This window comes from Grammomys surdaster, unplaced genomic scaffold (assembly GCF_004785775.1).
Source record: "Grammomys surdaster isolate TR1022 unplaced genomic scaffold, NIH_TR_1.0 126185, whole genome shotgun sequence".
In the NCBI taxonomy this organism is placed as follows: Eukaryota; Metazoa; Chordata; class Mammalia; order Rodentia; family Muridae; genus Grammomys; species Grammomys surdaster.
The window spans coordinates 6,502,526-6,525,669 of NW_021620991.1; the positions used below are offsets into that span (position 1 = coordinate 6,502,526).

The following is a 23,144-nucleotide window of genomic DNA, read 5'->3' on the forward strand; positions in this document are numbered from 1 at the left end:
TATAGGGGGCTGGAGGAGTGGGGACATCAGGCACCTATCAGAGAGAGAAAGACACAGAAACAGAAAGCCACTTAGGGCAGGGCAGGGGATGTGCCTCAATGGCTAAGCATTTGCCTAGAATGCTCAAAAGCTATGGTTTGACTCGTAGTACTGGAGTGAGAAAAAAATTCAAGAAGCTGGTACAAGCCAGTTTTTTCGTTTGCCATCAAGGGCTATGTACTGTGTGCAAAACTTACAAAAGATAAAAGGAATTCACTGAAGGACATAAGAGACACTCCTGGGGTGCCGGTGGGAAGATAAAGACGCAGGCAATGGAAAGCAGCACACCAACACCTGAATCTGAATGGGAAAGTAAATTGAAACTAAAAGTGTCTGACCAGCAGACGAAACAGCACCCCAGATCTACTCCAGAGCCGGAAGCTCAGAATTTGCTACGCAGCGGGGCTGAGGAAACGGGAGTGTGGAGGGTGGAGGCCGTAGACAAGAGTACTTGTGTTCCACTACATGCACAATGAAGAACTCTCTTCCAGTCTTGTTACCAGGCGATCCGACGCCCTCTTCTTGACCTCCCGGATCACCAGCCACGCACGAGGTACACGGATATACGTGCAGGCAAACCCATACACTTAAAATCAATTACGAAAACCAAAAGACCTACAAGCCCCTCCTCCGCTCCTCTGTCTTTCTCCTTCTGTGCTTGTGGCACTAGCCACTGTCGCACGTGGAGGTCGGAAGCCAACTTTGTGGAGTGGGTTCTACTTCCACCCGCGTTGCCCTTTACTTGCTGATCATCTCGCCTTAGTTTGCGCCGCTGTTTCTTGACCTGCAAAAATGGTACGCACTGATCACTTTGGGTTCCCACAGGTAGGACAGACTCGAGTCTTGCCTCAGAGTTGAGGGACAATGAAGGGAAACAGCAGACATGGATCAAGAGCGCCCGTGGGCTTGCTAAATTGTAATCTGTGATCTAACCCGAGTTACACCATTAGGGCTACAGCAAGCCCATGGTCTTCTCTTTTATGCCGAGCTGCAAACCCGAGCTCCTACACCGGCGGGAGTCATCGTGCTTCCGTCTAGAAGACTTAAAAAAAGCCCTTTAAACTTAGCTCCTCTCCTGCTCAAGGTGCCATCGACTGCTCGGCGCTCTACAGATCTGGACCCCGGGGGTGGGCGGGTCCATTTGCCCTCAGGTGGTATAACAGGCGCCGCGGAAAACCAATAGCGTGGTACATCGCCCCACCCCTGTCTTCTGATTGGCCGGTGTCCCGGTAAGCCTCTTGAGGCGCCGGGAGCCGGACTTCACTGCATTTGCCTCGGAGCGCTCAGTCCTTCGTGTTTCTTCCTCCTCGGTTCAGCTCTGTCTGCCGCCGCCATGGCCCAGTGAGTGACCCACACGCGCAGTCGGGCCCGGGAGACTTCCGGGGCTAAGCGTGGTGATGGCGGGGCTCTGCTCAGTTGTATCCCTGTTCTCCTCAGCCCCGGGGGTCACCTGGGTCTCCTCGCGCAGCCCTGACCCCTGAACCCCAGGGTCCCTGCCGTGGGCAGCAGCGCAAGCTCGGCCGCCCCTTCTTGGAAGCTTGCGGCTGCGACGGGCTCGCGCGGAAGGAAGGCCGCGCTGGGTGGGGGACGGCCCACGCCCCTTCTACTGGCCAGGCCATCAGGAATGACGGGCAGGGGCAGGGCACTAGAGGCTTCGTGTACCCGGACGCCCTTTAGAAGGAACTTCCATGGAACAGTGGGGTGCAGGGTGCAGGGTGCGGCCGATCCCAGGTGCATGTGGTGCGAGCGCAGACGAGAAGGGTGTAGGCTGCCCGTCCTGTTAAAAGCGACTAAGTAATACTAACATCCTTTCTTTGTCCCTTTTCTGGCATTTCAGAGCTGACATTGCACTGATTGGACTGGCTGTCATGGGCCAGAACTTAATTTTGAACATGAATGATCATGGGTTTGTGGTAAGTAGTGAGGAAACGTCGTCTTCCCGCTGAGAGCGGCGGATTGTTTTTTTCCAGAGATCCCAAGGCATCTGATAATGCTTCTCACTCAGTAAGCCCCGTACTTCGTAGCCCGTTGCTTCGTAGAATAATTTCTACTTAGTGCTGTCTCTGTAATTGAAGGAAAAGCCTCCTTGGATAGAAATAAATATAAAAGCAGTGGTTCTCAACATTGCAGTTTATAACAGTAGCAGAATTACAGTTACGAAAATAGTTTTATGATTGGGGGTCATCACAACACAAGGGACTATATCAAAGGGTCGCTCGAAGCATTAGGAAGGTTGAGAACCACAGGGGCAAAGGGACCCAGATCCTGGAGGTTCTAGCTCAGTTGGCTAGTGGGAAAGGCTTGGGGTAAATGGAGATTTGTTTTCTTTGTAGATAGCATCTGGTCTCACGGTGTTGTCACAGTGGAGTCTCAGAGTCCTCTCACCTCAGCCTTCTGAGTTGCCAGGGCCCGAGGATCCTCCTGCCTGTGGGGTCTGAGTGTTGTTTCTAAATAGTAGTATGGCTTAGATGCCAGGGTTACCAGGGACAAAGGACGAGGCAGTAGTGACAGGCTCAACCTGATAAGCAACAAGTGGTTCTCTGCTGTGACCGGACTTTGCAGAGATCACCTAGCACTTAAAAAGAGAAGGCGGGTCAGCTCTTCCTAGACCTTGGATGGAATAGACATTTCTCTGTTGCTGGATCCAGCACCTGAGCGTCGTGTGTGTGCGCCAGACCCTCTGACAGGCCTTTTGTCCTTCCAGGTCTGTGCTTTCAATAGGACCGTGTCCAAAGTCGATGACTTCTTGGCCAATGAGGCAAAGGGAACCAAAGTGATCGGTGCACAGTCCTTGAAGGACATGGTCTCCAAGCTGAAGAAGCCTCGCCGGGTCATTCTGCTTGTGAAGGCTGGCCAAGCCGTAGATGATTTCATCGAGAAACTAGTAAGGCCAGCTCTGTTCTCAGATGCTGCTCGCAACTCAGAGCTCTTGTCTGTTCCTCTCTCTAACTGTCTTACTTCGGAGATTTCGTTTTCAGTTTCTGGGTACAAACTGATCAGTTCTGGTAAAATGCTTAAATGTTTCAGTCTTGGTTGGCTTGACTGGCACTTACGGAATAGTATTTTTGTTTGTTTTTAGTTTTTCAAACAGGGTTTCTCTGTATAGCCTAGGCCTTCCTGGAACTCACTCTGTAAACCAGGTGGCTCAAACTCACAGAGATCCACCTGCCTCTGCATCCTGAGTGCTGGGATTAAAGGCGCATGCCACCACCGCCAAGCTATGTTCTTTCTAGAAAGTTTTTTTTTTTTTCATTTTATTTTATATGGATGAGTGTTTTACCTGAGTGCCTGCACCACATACATGAAGTGCCTGAAGAAGTCAGAAGAGAGAGAGTCAGATTCCTTGGAATTGGAGTTAATAGGCAGTTGTGACCTGCCATGTGGATGCTAGGAATTGAACTCAGGTCCTCTGCAAGAGCAACCAGTGCTCTTAACCCTTGAGCTATCTATCTCTCCAGCCCCTATTTAAACAAAAAACAAAACACACGCACTTTTATTTATTTAGTATTTGTGTGGGCGTAAGCATGACACATTGGATGTGGAAGTCACAGGGACTTTTTTGTGGGAGTTGGTCCTTGATCTCCACCATATGATTTGTGGAAAGAACTCAGGTTGTCTGGCTTGAAAGCAGGTGCCTTTACCTGCTGAGCCTTCCCACTGACCAAAGATTTTATTATTATTAATTATTATTATTATAGTGTGGGGTCATGGGGCACACAAGTGGAGCTCAGAGGACGGTTGGTGGAGTCAGTTCTCTTCAGTCTTTGCTTTGGTTCCCAGCATCAAGCTCAGGCCATCAGGCTTGTCTGACAGTGCTCTTCCCCACTCAGCAGCCATCTTGCTGGCCCATGGTGGCATATTCTTGAGTGGTTGTAATTCTAGGACACTGAGGACATGTCAGAGTTTGTGAAGAGTAATAGCATTTGAACAGTAGTCCTCTATTAAAGTCTACCTTTATCTGACAGTCTTGTGGGTCCCAGGGGGTCGGGGTCCTGGTGTGTGCGCCCTGCATTCCTGTAGTGTTCCCCTGGCTCCGGTGCTGGAGACCTACTGTAGAGCCTGGTGCATACCCGGGAAACACAAGCACCCTGAACCACATCCCTGCTGCTCTTCTGTTTCGCTTGTTTTATTTTTATTTTTTCTTTATTTTGAGACAGTGTATTACTATGTTGTTTGGGGCATGTTTGAGACAGGCTTTCACTTTGGAGCCCTGGCTGTCCTGGAACTCACTCTGTAGACCAGGGTGACTCCAGACTCAAGATCTGCCTGCCCCTGCGTTAGTGCAAATTTAAAAGTGTTGTGGTTTTTCTCTTAACCTAGCTAGCTCCCAAACTGGACTGTTTGGTTTATTTTACAGCTTTAAGGGAAAACAATTGTTCAGTTTCACTCTCTTTTACTCCTCTAATCTAATCTATCTGCCTCCCGGCCTCTATACCTGCCGTCTTTGGATTTTAGTACTGACCTGGCTCTCTGACCCAGGAGTTTTCTCATGGTGCCTCCTGGACCCTCTCCTCCTCCAGGTGAATGCCTACTTCCTGTCTCTCCTTCTCCCCTGGCTGGGAGGAAGTCCAGCCCCATTCTCTCCCCTGCTCAGTCATTGGCTGATCAGCTTCTTGATTGACCAGTCAAGGAATAATTGGGGAGCAATGCTTACACAACATTGAGACAGGAGATTCTCAGAATAAAGATTGCAACTAGATATGGGGGCCCAGGAATCAGCATTTGAATACAAGGATAACCTTGACACTGTGCACATTATGTGTGTAACATTATGCCTACATCTCTGCTTCCCAAGTGCTGGGGTTGAAGGCATGTGCCACCACCCGGCTTACTATGGATCTGCCTTTCTAGCTGGCCTGGTACTTACTATGAGCTGGCGTTGATCATGACAGCACTCCTCAGTCCTAGCGCTAGGGTTCTAGGCACCAACTGCCATGCCTGCCTGTGTTCTCTGCTTTTGCTTTGGTCCTGAGGAAAAGAACCCAGGGCCTTTCACCTTCTGAGCACACGCTGTCACTGAGATGAATCCCCAGCTCTGGTGCCCTGCAGTATTGACAATGATATTTATCAATATTTAGTGCTAGCCGGTAGTTAACCTTAGTGTCCACAGTGGGTTTTATTTAGACATGAGTTTTGTTTCTTCATAATAAAATAACAATTCTCATAAATAGTTGTTTTGTTTAGCACTCTTGTATCAATTTGTTGGCTTTAATAAGACTCTCTTCGGAGATGCTGGAGAGGTGGCTCAGCAGTTAAGAGCACTGGCTGTTCTTCCAGAGGTCCTGAGTTCAAGTCCCAGCAACCACATGGTGGCTCACAACCATCTGTAATGGGAGCTCTAAGACCTCCAACATCTGGCCTCCATGGGAATGCACACAAGTGGCAAACATTCACACTCACACATACACACAAAAATAAAAATAGTTTTTAAAAAGAATATCTTTGGAAGAAAAATATATTTATGAATGAAGGGGAACAGGTAGGAAGAATTTATTTCGGGTCTCAGAAATAACTGTCCAACAAGCAGTGGAGTGAAGCAAGGGACTGATATAGAAATGAAGTAGACATAGCTGTGATCCCAGAGGGAGAGTTAAAGTATCTCAGGCAGAGTGCTGTTTCCTATATTTGTATCCAAGACAGAAGAAACTATAACCAGTACGCTACTGTTTAAGTAAGAGGCTTAGAAAGGAAGGACCCTGAGGTAAAGAGCATACTGAGCCTCCTGTGCAGCAGGATGCCAGGCTGCCCACCGTTAGCTCCCACACAGTGGGCTGGAAGCTGGCTAACTTTTCTTCAACCTAGGAAAGTACTAACGTAATCTCAAGTGTGGCGTTGGAGGGGGACACTGAGCAATAAAGAGGAAAGCCAGCCAGCTTCCAAGACAGAGGCAAAGGCAGGTAGGTCTGTGAGTGAGGCCATCCAGGGCTGCATGGTGAGACCCTGTCTCAGGTGAGATGGCAGGTGCGTGCTGTAGGGGTCTGACTGGGTTAGGTAGCCACGAATGTAGAGGTGCAGATACATTCAAAGAGGATTCTTTAGAGTTTTCATGTGACTGCTTTCCTATTGTTTATTTGGGATTTATCTTTGTTTTTGGTGGCCAAGGTATGTTTTATTTCTGCCTTTGGTCCACCCTAAGGTAGTGTTTGTTTACAGGTGCCATTGTTGGATACTGGTGACATCATCATTGACGGAGGAAATTCTGAATACCGGGATACGACAGTAAGTGTCCCTCAGTCCAAAGTCTTTCAGGTCTTAAGAACATTCTAGAAAGAAATACTAGTGTTGTTTATATGACAGAAGAGTGAACTGCCTTGTAATCCTTGGGGATTGGTCCTGGCATGCTGGATCTCAGCCTTTTTCTGCTAAAACACTTAATGGATGAGATTCCCTGTTGTGTGTGCGTATAACTCAGGAGACGACGGCTTAGACACAGCAGGCCGAGGGGTTCTTGCATAGTTTCCACCTCCTGTAATGCATGGTATACTGCTACTGTGCAGCATGGCTGGAAATCACTGACCAAAGCAAGTCCCGAGGTCTGACGTGTGAAACAGCAGCGAGTCACCACTGAACCTCTTCATTACACTTTACCCTTTAAGGTCTTTTCCATCGACATGGGATTGTGTGTTCAAGAATTCCTCTTAGGGGTGGTGTAGCTATCTAAAAAATTACGTTTTTCTTTTAAATTTTTTACAGGAATTTTTACCTCAAAGTTGTAATCCTCCTGTTGTAGCCTCCTTCATTTAAATGATAGGACTCTATTACTTCTTTTGAGCCGCGACACTGACTGTATAATCTGTCTTGACTAGTTGGCTGCCCCGGGTCCTCGGGTCATTTACTTGCAAATGTGAGCTCTCTCTACTGGCCTTACACCTCCTCTGATTCATCAGAAGAAATTATTTTGTGAGAAAACACTGAAACTGTTTTTCTCTCTTTTAGAGAAGATGCCGGGACCTCAAGGCCAAGGGCATCTTGTTTGTGGGGAGTGGAGTCAGTGGTGGTGAGGATGGGGCTCGGTACGGGCCGTCACTCATGCCAGGAGGGAACAAGGAGGCTTGGTGAGTTCATCAGCACCACACGCATGCATTTCAGCACAGGAACCAGCTTGGGGTGAGGCGGAAGGGTTTGCTGGGAGGCCTTGGGCACGCACGGGCCTCATCTAGATAGGCGCTCCTGCATCACGGTGTGCATCCTCCACTCTCACTTTGTCCCGGCAGAGACCTTTGGAAGCTTAGGCTAGAGTCCTTAACATTGACTTTGCAGGTGTCAAGTTCCGGGGTCTGTACCAAACGTTCTTGAGAAGATGCACCTCTGTTTGGTAGAGGGTAGACTCGTGAGGGGAAGGGCCTGGGGCTCCTCTGAACATCAGCGAGGTGGGATGAGGCAAAGAGTTGGATTTGTTCCAGATGAGGGCATCTCTTAGAGTACTGCACAGTGCTGGCTTCTCTCTGATCCAGATGTGCAGAACCATCTTGTACCTGGTGACAGACATCCAGATGGTGAGAGTGTTCCTGAGATGTTCTTGTGCTGCTTGGTTTGGGTCATAGCTTGTCCTCATAAAGTGGTGGAAGAGTCTCCTGTTCTGAGGGGGTCAGTGAGGTGCTGGAACCCAAGGCCTTGTGTATGCTAGGTGTGCACTTTACTGCCGAGCCACACCCCTCACTCTTTGGTGATTCCATGGTGCTTCTGCCTTGCCTTTTCCTTTGTGAGTTGACTCAGGTCAGCCTCCACTCTGAGGCCCACACACAGGGTGGGTGGTGCATGCATGTCAGCAGTCAAACCAGAGTGTCTCTGGAAAGTTTAGCACATCCATCACTCTGAGAGTGGCGTCCATGAGCTGAAAGCTCTGCCTTCTTCTGCTGTCTGAACTATACTTCCCCTTCCCACAGGCCCCACATCAAGACCATCTTCCAAGCCATTGCTGCAAAAGTGGGAACTGGAGAACCCTGCTGTGACTGGGCAAGTTCTGGGCTACCCTTTGACGAAGTGCACAGCTGAAGAAAGACCACCTTGGTCCCAGTGGTTAGCCCTGTGCTGTGAGCTTCTCAGTCTTAAGTCACTGTCCCAGCTTGTACCTGAAGTACATACCTGTCTGTCTTAATGTCCTTGTACCTGAGCCAGCCCTCGAGGGCCTGGGGCCTGTGTTAAAGCAGTTCCTCAACCCTACTAAACAGAGGACCATGGAGAGGGAGGGTCAGCATGGTGGAGGGAAGTGAGATGGCCAGAGGATGTGGGAGTTAGAGTGGGCTAGCCACTTTGTCCTGTCAGATGCCTCAGGGCATGTGGGTGGAAGAATCTGTGTGTAGCCTGAGTTTCAAGTTTTCTGTACTCAGATGTCCACCAAAACTCAGGAATCTGGCCATAAGCGCTCTCTCTCCCTCCGGTTTGGGTTGCTGTGAGAATGAGCATATACTTCAGACAGTACCATGGGTTGACTAGCACCTCAGCCTAGGAGGCAAGAGCTGCTGTTAGGGTTCTTTGTTAACCGATGGTGTGACCTGGGACAGAGCTCTACAGGAAGGCTTATCTGAGAAACAGCTGAACTAGGTACTCTCTGTTCTTATCAGCTTTTCTTCAGATTTATTTCCTTGTTTCCCTTTTCTTCCTCTTCCCCTTCCATGTTCTCTGTCTGTGTCTGCCTCTGATTTCCATTTCTCTCTCCAGTGTATGTGCGTGGGAGACTGAGGCAGCTGCATGTGGAGGCCAGGGACAGTCTGTAGGACTTGGTTGTCTCCTTCCATCATGTGGATGCTGGAATCAAACCCAGGTCTTCAGGCCTGGCAGCAGGCACCTTTACCTGCTGAACCATCTTCTGCCCCCAATACCTAGTGTGTTTCCTCAAGACTTGCTGTCCTGAATTACAGACCTGTGCACCACCACACCTCGCTCCCCTTTTATACCTGCTGTTTTTATGTGCTCACCTGATTATTTTAGTGATATGTATGATTAAAGGCAGGGATGCAGACGGTTCCAGGCGTGTGGGCATGCAGGAAGCTCTCTCACTGACCTGCCAGCTGTGGTGGCTGCCTTTCCCTGAAGCAGTGTCCTTCCTTGGTGACAGACAGCAGCTTCCTTGTAACTCCCTCTAGGACAGAGTCAAAAGGAAAAGCCAGCTTCCACTTGAGGACCGTGACTCAGCCAGAGTCGACTCCTGTGGCCTTCGGGCTTGGGTTCAGTCATAAGGATAATAGTATAGAGAATGAAAGTGGGTGAGCCTAGGCTCATTCACGTCTGGAGCAACAGGAAGGGGGAAATAAGATGTCCACATACTGCACAGTTAGTGTCCACATCGGAAGGGGCAGGCCAGTGATAAAGGTAGATAGGCAAGCTGTCCCAGCCGCCCTGCTGTCGAAGGAGCTGCATATGGCTGAGCCTGGAGCCGTGCTGCTCTGGACTCTGCTGACGTGTACCGGTTCCCTGTCCATTAGACAGTGTTCACAGAGTGACACAGCTGAGAGGCCCTCCTCAAATTCCCCAAGACAAACTGAGAAGCTGGGTACATCCTACCAGAATACCTTGCCAGTGACAGGACCATCAGAGAATGCACTTCTGCATTAAAAGGCCAAGGCCAGACCTTAATATAAGGTCATTTTACCCTCAGTAGCTGTTAGGAACAATTGTATTACATTTGTATCTAGGGAAAATACAAGTAATCTAATTTATTTTAACCAGCAGGTGCCAGAAAACCAGTAACTTCAAAACCATGGAGACTTTAACATGTGGGGCTGGGGTCCAGGAGTGGGGAGTTGTTTTTAATAATGAGAAACTGGGCTTTGGGTGTGTTGGGAGGTTCCTGTGAAACCGTACTGTTTTCTCATGTTATTTTCTGAAGTCTTTCGGCCTGCTGAGACTTCTGAGGTTTGCTGCTCTGACAGCTCTCGTTCACTGTCCACCAGGTGGGAGACGAGGGGGCGGGGCACTTCGTGAAGATGGTGCACAACGGGATCGAGTACGGGGACATGCAGCTCATCTGCGAGGCCTACCACCTGATGAAGGACGTTCTGGGCATGCGGCATGAGGAGATGGCTCAGGTGAGTGCCGACACTGCCTCCACTGGGCAGTCACCTCTCAGATGAGAGAGAGCTTGCTGCTGACAATTAACCCCTCTCCTTCCTGTTCACCTGGCTGTCTGGTGGCCCACATGGACTCTGCCTAATGTAAGGGAAGCCGCAGTAATAGCATCGTAAAGTGTGATAACCAGCCACAGAGCAGTCATCGCAGTCTACAGTTAGTGAGCCGTGCTTTGTCAGGCTCTGTGTGTGACCTCATCTCTGTCCCTCCCCGTGGAGCACAGGGCCTGGCCTTAGGCATAGTAGGCGAGGACCCTGCACCAGAGCCCATCCCAGTCCTCTTGTTCCTACCTTTGCTCCATACGGGAAGTAAGTAGCTGGCTTTGTTGACCAAGTAGGGGGCTTGGCAGTTGAGAGCACTTGTTACTCTGAACTTGTAGAAGACTGGGCCGGGTTTCCAGAACCCATCCAGTCATGTCCTTTTGACCTTTGTGGGCCTTGTATACAGTGGTACATATGAATACTTGCAGACAAAAATACCCAAACAATAAGAAATAAACATAATAATAAATCTTTAAAAATCATTTAAGTTCATCCTAGTGGGAAGCACATGCATTGTCCCAGTACTTTATTATGGAAATTTTTTTTTTTTTTTTTTTTTTTTTTTTTTTTTAACATATAACAGCAAACACCTTTATTACACGAGCTATGAAGGATGGTTATTTGCCTTTCCGGGCTTTGATCTTCCGCAGATAGAACTCCAGCTCCTTGCCTTCGAGCACATAGCCATCTGCTCTGCCACACTGGCCTGGTCTTGAGGCAATACAGGCGAGAAGCTTGCCCTGCTGGAACTGTTCCTCCAGAAGACTGCTGATTTTGGCATTCTTTTTCCTTTCGTCATATTTCTTTTGAATTTTCTTTGATCGTTTTTTGTTTAAAATCTCTTCCTCCTCGGGAGTCAGTTTGGCCCCCTTCTTGCGGCCCAGGGGCAGTGCATAGTGGGACTCGTACCACTGCCGGTACGGTGTGCTGTCAATGAGCACAATGCAGTTCTTCACCAGGGTCTTGGTGCGGACAAGCTCATTATTGGATGCATTGTAGACAACATCAATGATCCTTGTTTTTCGAGTACAACACTCAGAGCCCCAGGAAAAGTTCCCCACATCCAATCTCAGAGCACGGTACTTCTTATTGCCCCCTCGAACTCGGACTGTGTGTATGCGGCGAGGGCCAATCTTAGTGTTGGCTGCAGGCCGTCCCAGCTCATACTTCCGCTTCTTGTGGTAGGGTTTTCTCTTACCCCCGGTCTTGCGGCGCTTGTGCCAGTTGTCCCGAGAGATGCCCATCGCTCGGCGCTGGCTGGAAAGAGGAAGCGCAAAGCTTCACGGTCCGGTTTCCTATTATGGAAATATTAAAATACATAAGAAGAGCCTCCCCATCAGCTGGCCACGGTGGCACACACCTTTGATACCAGCACTAGGGAGGCAAAGGCAGGTAGATCTCTGAGTTCAAGGCCAGCCTGGTTTACAGAGCGGGTTCCAGGACAGCCCTCTACACAGAGGAACCCTGTCTTTAAATCCAATAAGGAGGAAAGAAAAAAAAAGAGAAACTCAGTGTCCACCACTGAGCTATCCCAGTGCCCAGAGAACCCTCTCAGCAGGCTTTCTCCTCTGTGTGTAGGCATTTGAAGAATGGAACAAGACAGAGCTGGACTCATTCCTGATTGAAATCACTGCTAATATTCTCAAGTTCCGGGACTCTGATGGCAAAGAGCTGTTACCAAAGATCCGGGACAGCGCTGGGCAGAAGGGCACTGGGAAGTGGACTGCCATCTCAGCGCTGGAGTACGGCATGCCCGTCACCCTCATTGGTAATGTTGCACCTTTCCCCTTCTTTGTGTAGTTCTTGAGAGAATATTGATGAGTAGTAGCTTAGGTTAGCTTTGAACGTACATCTTGCCTCAGCCTCCTGAGTACCGGGAATTCAGGCATGCTTTTTGGGTTGTTGATTGTTTTTCTAAGATTTCTTTAATAATGGGTTCAGTAAGAAAAGTTCACAAGCACATTTTGCTTATGTATTCAACATTAATTCCCTGGGTTTGGTTGTCCGTCTGTCCGTCCTCCTTTATTTTATGATTAGCCATGCCTCACCCTGTGGAAGATGGGTGGGTGGTGAGTCCTGCACTTGGAGGAGGAAGTTGGCTGCAGTTGGGCCAACCCCAGCAGTGCAGAGACAGCTGTCCACCACCCACTCAGCTATGTGTATCAGCAGTCCTGTCTTCAAAGCACCCTCATTATCTTAGAGACTGCGTCCTTCCCATTGCTAGGGTGGACATGTTCCTCTCCTACCTAATGAACTGAGAGGAAGCGGCCTCAGTCAACTCCTGCGTGCCTGGGAGAGTTTGCCACACTTGCTGTTGCACAACTGTCTTGCAGTGTTTCCTTCCACAAGTGTCAAGTCATGCTGAAGGGAAGGAAAGCGGTTGGGTCAGGGCAAGCCGACCTCTTCTTATCCCTGTTCTCAAGTATATCTGTGTCCTTTCCCCAAAACTAAAACACTGTGCTAGTTCCCGGAGATCAACCCACTTTAGAGGAAAAGAAAATTCATTCATCTTAAATAAATAAATTGAGCAGTAGTCTGCCACAAGGGCTGGTTTGTGAAAGTATTAAATGTTCTAATGTAGTATATTGAAGGATATTGTGAAACCCAGGGGTTTGGGTATTAACAACAGCCTGAGGGCTGAAGAGATGGTTCAGACATTAGGAGTACGTACTCCTATTCTAGAGATTGGGTTCTCAGCACCCTTATCAGGTTAATCACAACCCCCTGTAACACCAGCACCAGGGAGAGCTGACCCCTGGCCTCCCTCTGAGGGCTCTTGCATTCATGTGTGTGAATCTACACACACACACACACACACACACACACACACACACACACACGTGGTTGCTGGTGGGGGTCTGAAAGTCCAATTATAAGGATCCGATGCAGGCACTGCAAACAAGTGATACAGAAGGCAAACACTCATACACATAGAAATGACAATTAAAATACATTGTAAAGCTGATCATGGAGGCGCACACATTTAATCCCAGCACTCAGGAGGCAGAGGCAGGAGGAACTCTGGGTTCAAGGCCAGCCTAGTCTACAGAGTGAGCTCCAAGGCAGCCAGGGCTTCCTAGAGAGACCCTGCTGTCTCAAGCAAACAAAAAATTAATAAATATCTTTTAAAAAATGAGGACATCAGAAGAGGGAATCAAATCTCATTACAGATGGTTGTGAGCCACCATGTGGTTGCTGGGAATTGAACTCAGGACCTCTGGAAAAACAGTCAGTGCTCTTAACTGCTGAGCCATCTCTCCATCCACCCACCCTGATTTTAAATATTCATTTATTTTAATAAACATTTTAAAAGACAATTACTTGTATCTTTAGTGAACAATTAAAAATTAATTCTCTCAAGTCAGGAGTGGAGAATACCTGTAATCCAAGCTCTTGGGAGGCAGAGGCAGGAGAACCCTTGGTCAAGGCCACCTCCGCTGCGTAGTGAGTCTGAGGTCAGCGTGTACTTGTAGAATCCTGTCTCATGACAACATTAATTTCTTGTACATAGAAACTGAGGTTCGGCCGAGCAGTGGTGGCGCACGCCTTTAATCCCAGCACTTGGGAGGCAGAGGCAGGTGGATTTCTGAGTTTGAGGCCAGCCTGGTCTACAGAGTGAGTTCCAGGACAGCCAGGGCTACACAGAGAAACCCTGTCTCGAAAAACCAAAAAAGAAAAAAAGAACCTGAGGTTCTACTCTTGGGTTAATACTGAGTTATTACATGCCATCATTACCTTCACCTCTCTCACCTAAAACATCCTTTTGAGTTCTGGGTTGATCTGTGTAGTAGAAGGCATCTGTGTGGGGAGGCTAACTTGGTGTTTCAGTCGTGGAATTAACTGTTCAGAGCTTCGTGGCCCTTCCCCGTAACCCAGGTCAAAGCACTCAGCTCTTGGTGCAGGTTGAATCTTTCACCCTGTCCTGGATTCCGGTGTTGGATCTCTGATTGGCCCTTTCTTCCCCACCAGGAGAAGCTGTCTTTGCTCGGTGCTTGTCCTCTCTGAAGGAAGAGCGAGTTCAGGCCAGCAGAAAGCTGACGGGTCCCAAGGTGGTCCAGCCAGAAGACAGTAAGAAGTCATTCCTGGAGGATATCCGTAAGGTGACTGCCCCTTGCCTCATTGCCTGTGGTAGGGTCTGTAGAGATCCTCCACCCTGTCCTCATGGCTAGCCTTTCCCCTTCCGTCACCCTCTCTGGGGTCTCTGGGTGTGGCCACTCCACCAACCACAGCTCTGAAGTCCGTGTCACTTTCTAGGCCCTCTATGCTTCAAAGATCATCTCCTATGCTCAAGGCTTTATGCTGCTCAGACAGGCAGCCACTGAGTTTGGCTGGACCCTCAATTATGGCGCCATTGCCCTGATGTGGAGAGGGGGCTGCATCATCCGAAGGTAGGTAAGAGGTGAGCTCAGCACTGCTGTGCACTCCCCAGCAGCGTGGGTCACCTTGTCACAGGTCACTTTTACAGTACCCTTCTGCATAGGTGTCCACACCTTAAAACACTTGTGGATCAGAAGTTTAGAAAAGAGTGAGTCAGAATGGCACACACCTTTAATTCCAGCACAGAGGCAGGTGCATCTGTGAGTTGGAGGTCAGGGTTTCTCTGTATAGCCCTGGCTGTCCTGGAACTCCTAGGCAGTGCAGTGAACCCGCTTCCTGCCCCATTCACATCACAGTGAGCGTTGTAAGCCGGCTGGACAATGCCCCGCGCTGTGTGGGTGTGATTGACTTCTCTTGGGGAGGAGCTGTAGAGGCCAGGCATGTGTGGAGGTCAGCAAAATGTGTAGGGATTCTGACAGATCCCAAGTGTATCCATCCCAGTTGTATATTCTGGGACTGAGGAAATACCCACAGGATGAGTTTAGGAAGCCGCTGACCTGCTGTGAGTCACACTTCAGCCAAAATTCCATTAAACCTGACCTCCACAAGCCCTACTGTAGCTGGAAGACCACAGTGCTGCTTGGGATCTCCTAGAATTAGGTAGCCTCCAGAAAGTCTGATTCTCTCTCACCCCCGTGTAGTTACCCTTGTGAAAGGCTGTAGGTCCCCCTTTATTCAGGGGGTTCTAGATCTGGTAGTTGGTCCAGGAGCTGAGAATCTGTCTTGTTGGAATCCCATGTAGCTTTTCTTTGACTGTTTGACTGTTTCATCCCTGGAATTGCCAGAGCTGATTAGCCAGCACCAAGGTCTACACAAGGCACACATGCCGTCATAAAACCCTTGACGGTGCTGCCCGTTACAGTTCCTACACTCCCCTTCAGTCCTTTTCATCTACCTTGTGGGCTTCAGGGTTTGCAGCAGGCCCCTTTGCCCACTGCGCCGTGTCACTGACACAGTAAATACAAGGCTAGTTTATGAGGGGCTTGAGAACTCAGGAATTTTGGCTGAACCCATCCTCTGGATTTGACTCCTGTGCCCATTGCATTTTTGTTTGATAGGAGGAAGGGGTCTTACATAGCACAGGCTAGCCTTGAGCTACTGACCCTTCTGTCTTCACCTCACTCTCTATACTTCAAAAACAATTTTTTTAAAAATAATTTTTATGGGACTGGAGAGATGGCTCAGCACTTCCAGAGGACCCAGGTTCAGTTCCCAGCAACAACATAGTGGCTTACAACCATCAATCCCAAAATCCCAAGGGGTACAATGCCTCCTTTGGCACTGTATGCATGCAAATGCAAAACACACACACTCAATCTCTCTCTCTCTCTCTCTCTCTCTCTCTCTCTCTCTCTCTCTCTCTGCCTGCATTTGCAGGATGGTACATGTGCCACAGTTGTGTGTAGCCCATTTGTGGGGTTGGTTTTCTAATTCCACCATGTGGGGCCAGGAGTGAATTCAGATTTTCAGATTGTCAGACTCAGTGGCAAACAGCTTTACCTGCTGAGCCGCCTGGTTGGCTCCTCTGTACTTCTGAAGGTCATCCTGCTGGCTGTGGGGCATGAGAACTGTGACTTTGCACGTCTGTATGAGTATGCAGAGCTTGTTTCCAGACATCTGGCCTGCTGCTGTTTTAAGATTGATTTCTTGTAAACTATTTCAGTGTATTCCTGGGAAAAATTAAAGATGCATTTGAGCGAAACCCAGAACTTCAGAACCTACTGCTAGATGACTTCTTTAAGTCAGCGGTTGACAACTGCCAGGTACGTGGTTGGCAATGAGTGGTGCTGTGCTCTCTGGGTCTCAGTTAGTAGCATTGGCGTTTCTGGAGTCTGTCCTATAGACGAGAACCTCAGTGTCTCTGGGGCAAACCCAGCCGCTGACCTCTGCTCTCTGTTCAGGACTCGTGGCGGCGGGTGATCAGCACTGGGGTGCAGGCAGGCATCCCCATGCCCTGCTTCACCACTGCCCTCTCCTTCTATGATGGGTACCGACACGAGATGCTGCCAGCGAACCTCATCCAGGTGAGCTTGGGAGCCGTGGTACCTTAGGCCAGCTGGTTCCTGAGGGCTGTGTGACTGTACACCACCCTGACCAACTGTGTTCCTCCCCTAGGCTCAGCGGGATTACTTTGGGGCTCACACCTATGAACTCTTAACCAAACCAGGAGAATTTATCCACACCAACTGGACAGGCCACGGTGGCAGTGTGTCGTCCTCTTCATACAATGCCTAGTAGGCCTGTGGCTTTGCCCTCCCTCCCAGCAACAGGACAGCCCTTGTGGCACTCAGCACCCCTCTTTGCCCTAGTTCCTGCTCAGATCTCTTAGCCAAGTGTTGGCTGTGATTGCTGAAGAAGTCACCATGGTCTGTAGTTTCTGAACCACCACGTGCACCACCTCGATCTTCTGCGCTGCCCAGGAACTGACCTTGTGTGTTGCTGCGTGACCACTCCCTGACTGAGCTGTGCCATGTGGGTCAGCCAGACTGCAGCTCTTAGCACACAGAGGGGATGGGTGTGTGGGACTGTACAGCCTGGACGGTGGATCATGGGTGTGGTTTTGCTGTCCGCCACACAGTAAAGGAGTGTATGGTTATACTCTTGTGGGTGTGCCTGGCAGAGAGATCTGCACTGAGTTCACTATCGGGAATTGATTTGTTTTCCTTTAGCCTTTTTGTTTTTAACTCTGGCTTTTTCTAAGACTCCAAATAAAACAGGACAGACTAGTTTGAGGGTAATGAGTAAGTCTGGAGGGAGGTGAGGAGCCAGGGAGTAGTGGGCAGAGGCTCTCTTGTTGGTCTTTTCCTACTGGCACAGCAGGTACCTGGGTGTTCACGTACATCCCCCGTGTCACACACTCGTAATAAACTTTTAGACTGGCTTGGCCTCTTTGTGTCTTCTGCACCAATCTGTCCAGGTCCCGCCCTGCTCTGCGGTGGGACTTTCAGTGTGGTAAGTTGTTCCTGAAAGAGGCTTCTAGTCTGTCTTGTTTGCTGATTTTGTTACCTGGCCTTGGGCCATCTCGCTGTGCTAGGCCAGCAGGGAACTCTGCTCTGTGACCTCTTTAGAGTCTGTCCCAGCAGTGGCCTGAGAGCCGAGCAAACAGCGTCTGTTTGGACAGCTGGGCTCTCCTCTGTCTCTGACTTGAGCCTCAGAAGCTTCCAGGGAAGGAGAGCCAACGTGCGAAGCAGCTTTCATCAAACCCTCCTGTGTAGGTTATTTGAGAATCATGATCCCCCTGCCTCAAGGCCCCTCGAGTAGAGAGTCCATCCCTATACCCTGCCAATGGACTCCAATTGATGCCAGTCTTCCTAGACACGAGGGCCAGGCTTACCTGCCCGCAGCCCCATGTGAGGCTCTTCTGCCTACTGTCCTTACTCTGAGGCAGATGGATGGATACCTGGAGAAGAGGGAATTCTGAGGAGAACCAACAGAGAAGCTGGAGGGTGAGCAATCCAAGGGTTGGTAAGGATGAAGGCTAGCCCTTTCTAGTTCACCCTCCAAGAAGCTGTGGAAGGTAGGATCAGGTGCATTTCTTTTTAGTTGTGTAACAGGAGTATCCTTTCCTGCCCATGGCCTGTTTCATGGGAAAACCATCCTAAGAGTCTCCCTGAGAGCAATAATTCCACACCTCAGTGGGTGCTGTGTGGATGTGCTCTGCCTTGTACCAGTGCTATGCTGTACTGATGGGGAGTTCACTGTGCAAGTTTTCAGAAGGCCTCTGGCCAGTGTCCCGTGTGTAGCACACAGTAGGTACACTAACAGATTGGAGCTTCTTGTACTATACCACCAGCATGGCACCACCCTGGAGAGTGTAAAAAAGTACTTGTTGGTGTCGATCCCGCATTCTGCTTTTCCAACAAGCTATTGGTTGGTGTCCATGTTTCTGGGCACACATGTGAATGAGCACAAACCCACACCAAAGAAACCAAAAGGTGAAACTGCTGGGGAACTAGAGTACAATCTGGTCAAGGCCGTGCAGTTAGGGCTTGAGTTCGGAGCTGTCCTAATGGCATTTTCCTTGTGCAGTCAAGCACTTCCCAGTATGTTCATTTGCATGCTCACACATGTGCAAGTCCATTGGTTTGTTTGAAATGAGGTCCCTCGCTGTCACCCGAATCTCACCCAATTCAGCTACGCTGCCTAGCCAGTGAGCCCCAGGGATTTACCTGCCTCTGCCTCCCTCCATGGCACTGAGATTTCAAGTACATGCCTGGTGCCTGACAGTCTGTTCTTTCATGTGGGTTCTAGTCCAACCCCATCTCTTACTGGCTGTGGTTTAGCACTTGCTGAGCATGAGTGAGATCAAGCTCTGACTGATAGCAGCAGGACGGCTCGGTGGGGAAAGGCCAAGCCTGAGCACCTGAGCTTAGTCTCAGGTCCAAGAGGGAAGAGGCCCAAGGAAGCACTCCTGAAAGCTGCCCTTTGGCCTCCATCTTCATGCTGTACTGTGTGTAGTGGCCTAGACATGATGACACACCCGTCTGATTCCAGCATGGAGGAGCTGGAAGCAGGAGGGTGGAGAGTTCAAGGCCAGCCTACATATACCAAGACCCTTACCCTCCTCTAGGTAGAAGGCACCAACAGAAACCCCGTTGGGCTGGTAGTGTGATTCAGCGGCAGAGTACCCGCTCACCTTGTACAAGGCTAGGGGACACCTACAATCATTCAGCGGCAGAGTACCCGCTCACCTTGTACAAGGCTAGGGGACACCTACAATCCAAGCCGGGAAAGAGGAGGAAGGCGGGGACAGAGTTTTCTTATTCGTTAGATTTTTTTTTTCTTTGCAGTCTTTTTATGTAGCCCAGGCTAACTTAGAGCTCTGGATCATTCTGTCTCTGCTTCCCAAGTGCTGGGAAGACAAGTGTGTACTAACAGGCTGACCAGCTGAGTCCAGGAAGCTATTTTGTTGTTTGACGGTCTCCTGTGGTCCAGGCTGGCCTCAGAATCACGATGGAGCTGAGGATTTTTCTTTGTGTTTTGTTTGTTTGTTTGTTTGTTTGTTTGTTTTATCTTCCTGCCTGCACTTCCTGAGGTTAGTGTTAGAGATGTACGGCCATGCCACATCCACAGTAGCTGTTTGCTAGTTAGAAATCAGAATTAACTGCTGTCCACTGCAGAAGAAGCCTGTCTGGCCAAGGCTGAGAGCAGCACAGCCTATGGATAGACATACAAACACTTAGAGGGTGGTTAGCCGACATGTTTGTTTAGTAAAACAAACAGAAGGGTTTCCCCACAGCCTGTGACCTCCTAAGCTTTGGTTTTTTCCTTCCTTCCTTCCTTCCTTCCTTCCTTCCTTCCTTCCTTCCTTCCTTCCTTCCTTTCTCTTCCTTCCTTCCTTCCTTCTTTCCTTCCTTCCTTCTTCCTTTCTTTCTTTAAAAAAAAAAAAAACAACAACAGGGTTTCACTATGTAACTCCTGGATTGTCTGGAACTCTGTATAGACTAGGTTGGCCTTGAATTTGCAGAGATCTGCCAGCCTCTGCCTCCCAAGTGCTGGAATTAAATGGTATGTGTTAGCCAGGGGAATCCACTGCCCTATTCTGACCGCCACGGCGCACAGTCAGGCACACAGACAAGGCACACATACATGCAGGCAAAACACCCATATACATAAAAGAAAATTAATCTTTAAAAAACCAGAGTTTAAGATCACCTTGAGCTATACAGCCAGTTTGAGGTGCAGGAGACTACCCTGTCTCAAAAAAAAAAAAAATAACAGAGGGGTGGGGTGGACAATAGTGATAACTGGACAATCCAGGACCAGAAGTGCCTGTCACTAGCACGCATTCTGCAATCTTCAGAAAATAACACCCGCCAACGAGGCAGCAGTGGTGTATCCTTTAATCCTGGGGAAGCAGAGGCAGGGGGATCTCCCAGTTTGGGTCTAGCCTGGCATACAGAGTAACTTTCAAAAAAAAGAAAGGAAGAAAGAAGGAAAGAGAAAGAAAATACCTGCTAATCACACACACACCTAGAGAGGAAGCTTTGATATGTGGCTGAGATGGGAAATCCGTGCCTCCTTTGGGATTTCCTGGGGGCACATAAGACCTTCATAAGACTGTATGTGTCAAGCCTACGTGGTCCCCATGCTGAATGACTGGTTGGTCATCTGCTCTCTCTGAACTCAGTGGTATTGTCACTGCCAGATGGATCAGAAGAGGTGAGGCTGTCCAACCCACAGAGTGGGAGCCTGAATCCCAACGGTCTGGTGGCAGGACAGTGAGACAGTCGGCCCTCTCCTTTTGTACAAAACAGACATTTGTACATAAATGCCTCTCAGTCATTTGTCACTTGAACTGCACACCTACTATGTGCTAGGTGCCATTTCCCCAGTGGTGAGAGAAGCAGGAAATCCTGACATGCTATTTGTTAATGGAGACTGCTTTCCAAATCCATACTTTCCAGTTCAATGTAAGGGAAAACCAATAAAAAAAATTAATGAAGCTTAATTGAACTGATATTTGCGGTGTCCTGTTTAATGCAGCTGAAAAAGTTTCAGGAAGTCTTAAGTGTCTTATGTGTGCTAAGGATGCTGGGAAGTGAGCAGAGGGACAGACACCAGAGCTTGGCTCTTCAGGATCAAATCTGGCCTCTACCCACTTGCAAGCAGTTTAATCCTGTGAGGAACTCTTTTGTCCTTGTAGCTATTTCTACTTGTAAAGTGGGCCTCACATGGGCAGATGAGACAGAAAGCGAGAAAGCCAGTGCCTAGGTTCGTGAGGGGACAAAGGCAGGACTCTGCTAACTACAAATATGACAACCAGGCAGCCCTGACGTTAATCACAGTGGAACAATGGTGACACCTAGTGGCCATTTTAGGCTCCTGCGCCATCAGTTGGAAATAATTCCAGACCCCGCCTGTTTTAGACTCTGAAATTCCACAGGTCACCTCAGTGATGTTCATTAGCCTTGGGAATTTCCGCTTCAGTACAAGATAGCACTCTGGGGAACACAGAGGACTGGCTGAGAGGTAATAGTCATTTATTTTGTCTTTCTGAAACAGTTTTGCCCAGTAGCCTGAGTTGACCTTGAGATCATTATCCCCCTGCCTCAGCCTAAGGTGTTCACCACCATCCTGGCAAAGTCAATGATTTTCATAGGGAGAAGCTGCTGTGGTAATTGGGGAGACTAGATTAAGGTCTTCAGAGGCTTAAACCATGAATAGTCAAACTCAATGACCTGTGGTCCTATTGCTTTGAAGAAGGGGATCTAGCTCTAGGTGGGGAGGCCCTTGTCTCCTCTCTTAGGGCTAACCCAGTGGGACAGTTCAGGGACCTGGCCAGGGGACACCCCCATAAAGACAAGTTCACCTTAAGATTCTGTGCTTTTACTGACCTGGATTCCTGCTCCCAAGTGCCATCCTTACCGCTGCCAGAGGGTCCCACCATCTGTCCTCTTGCTCAGAATTGTTCTCTTCTATCTTTCTCTCTCTGGCGCTGCCCAGAGTCTAACTGGGGTGCTTCGGGCTTCCCTGCTCTTTTATAGAAAAGCTCTGTCTTTGTAGTTGATGAACCAGCCTGACTCCATTTTAGGCTTGAAAGACATCTTATAGTAATGACAAACTAGGATCATTCCTGTTTATGATTAAATCTGTTTCTCAAGGACTGGTCTATGCCCTGCCTGTAACCTTAACTATAAATGGTTACTGTACTGTACTCCCGGTTCCAGGAAATGGCAACCATATCTTTGTTTTAATAAGTTATTATACGGCTGGAGAGATGGCTCAGTGGTTACGAGCACTGACTACCTTCGAGAGGTCCTGAGTTCAATTCCCAGCAACCACGTGGTGGCTCACAACCACTTAGAATGGGATCTGATGCCCTCTTCTGGTGTGTCTGAAGACAGTAACAGTGTACTTACAAATTAAATAAATTAAATATTTTTTTTTAAAAAGTTGTTATAACCATCTTGCAATCCTACCTTTGTTTCAAAAGGTTGTTATGACTATCTGTTGCTATGACAACCTTGCAATTATGACTTTGATTCAGGAGGTCGTTATGACTAACTTGTTATGCTTATGTTCTGCTCCTGTAACCCCGCCTATTTGCCTGCCAAATCCCCCATTTGTAAACCCTGCACCTGAGCTATAAAAGCCTTGTCTCCCTCACACTCAATGCTGACCTCTCAAAGCCCGCCTTAGCGGGAGGCAGCTCATGCACATGAATACAAGAGCTTGCTCCCATACTTGGCTGTGGAGATTTGGGTTGGTGGTCTTTGTCCTCCAGTCTTTGGGATTAACATAGTGTGGCAGACTGTAGCCGCGGAGCTGGGCTCCATGCCAGCCTCTCTTCTCCATTTTCTTCCATCGAGATTTACAACCTGCCTGTCCCGAGGTTTCCTTTTAAACACTGATGCATCATCTTCAAGTTTCTGTTTGTGTCTGTTCTTGATTTTTTTTTTTAATTCTTTTTGCTTTGTTTTTTCGAGACAGGGTTTTTCTGTATAGCCCTGGCTGTCCTGGAACTCACTCTGTAGACCAGGCTGGCCTCAAACTCAGAAATCTGCCTGCCTCTGCCTCCCAAGTGCTGGGATTAAATGCGTGTACCACCACTGCCCGCCAGATTTTTTTTTTTTTAAATTAAGAAACAAGAACCTGGGCTGGAGAAATGAATCAGAA

General features: G+C 48.8%; 2 protein-coding genes across 2 annotated transcripts; one reads left to right on the forward strand and one right to left on the reverse strand.

The window, feature by feature from the left end:
• The first annotated feature begins 1,262 nt into the window (after positions 1-1,262).
• Pgd (phosphogluconate dehydrogenase) lies at positions 1,263-17,411 on the forward strand. Its single transcript, XM_028758002.1, has 13 exons — positions 1,263-1,380; positions 1,877-1,952; positions 2,744-2,923; positions 6,193-6,258; positions 6,976-7,094; positions 7,926-7,995; positions 9,933-10,067; positions 11,727-11,916; positions 14,118-14,248; positions 14,403-14,536; positions 16,189-16,288; positions 16,427-16,549; positions 16,641-17,411. Exons 1-13 carry the CDS (start codon positions 1,373-1,375, stop codon positions 16,758-16,760), a joined length of 1,452 nt encoding a protein of 483 aa, XP_028613835.1. The 5' UTR covers positions 1,263-1,372; the 3' UTR covers positions 16,761-17,411.
• Positions 10,724-11,430, reverse strand: LOC114612913 (40S ribosomal protein S8). The gene has a single exon (XM_028758003.1). It carries the CDS (start codon positions 11,390-11,392, stop codon positions 10,766-10,768), a length of 627 nt encoding a protein of 208 aa, XP_028613836.1. The 5' UTR covers positions 11,393-11,430; the 3' UTR covers positions 10,724-10,765.
• Positions 17,412-23,144: the final 5,733 nt, after the last annotated feature.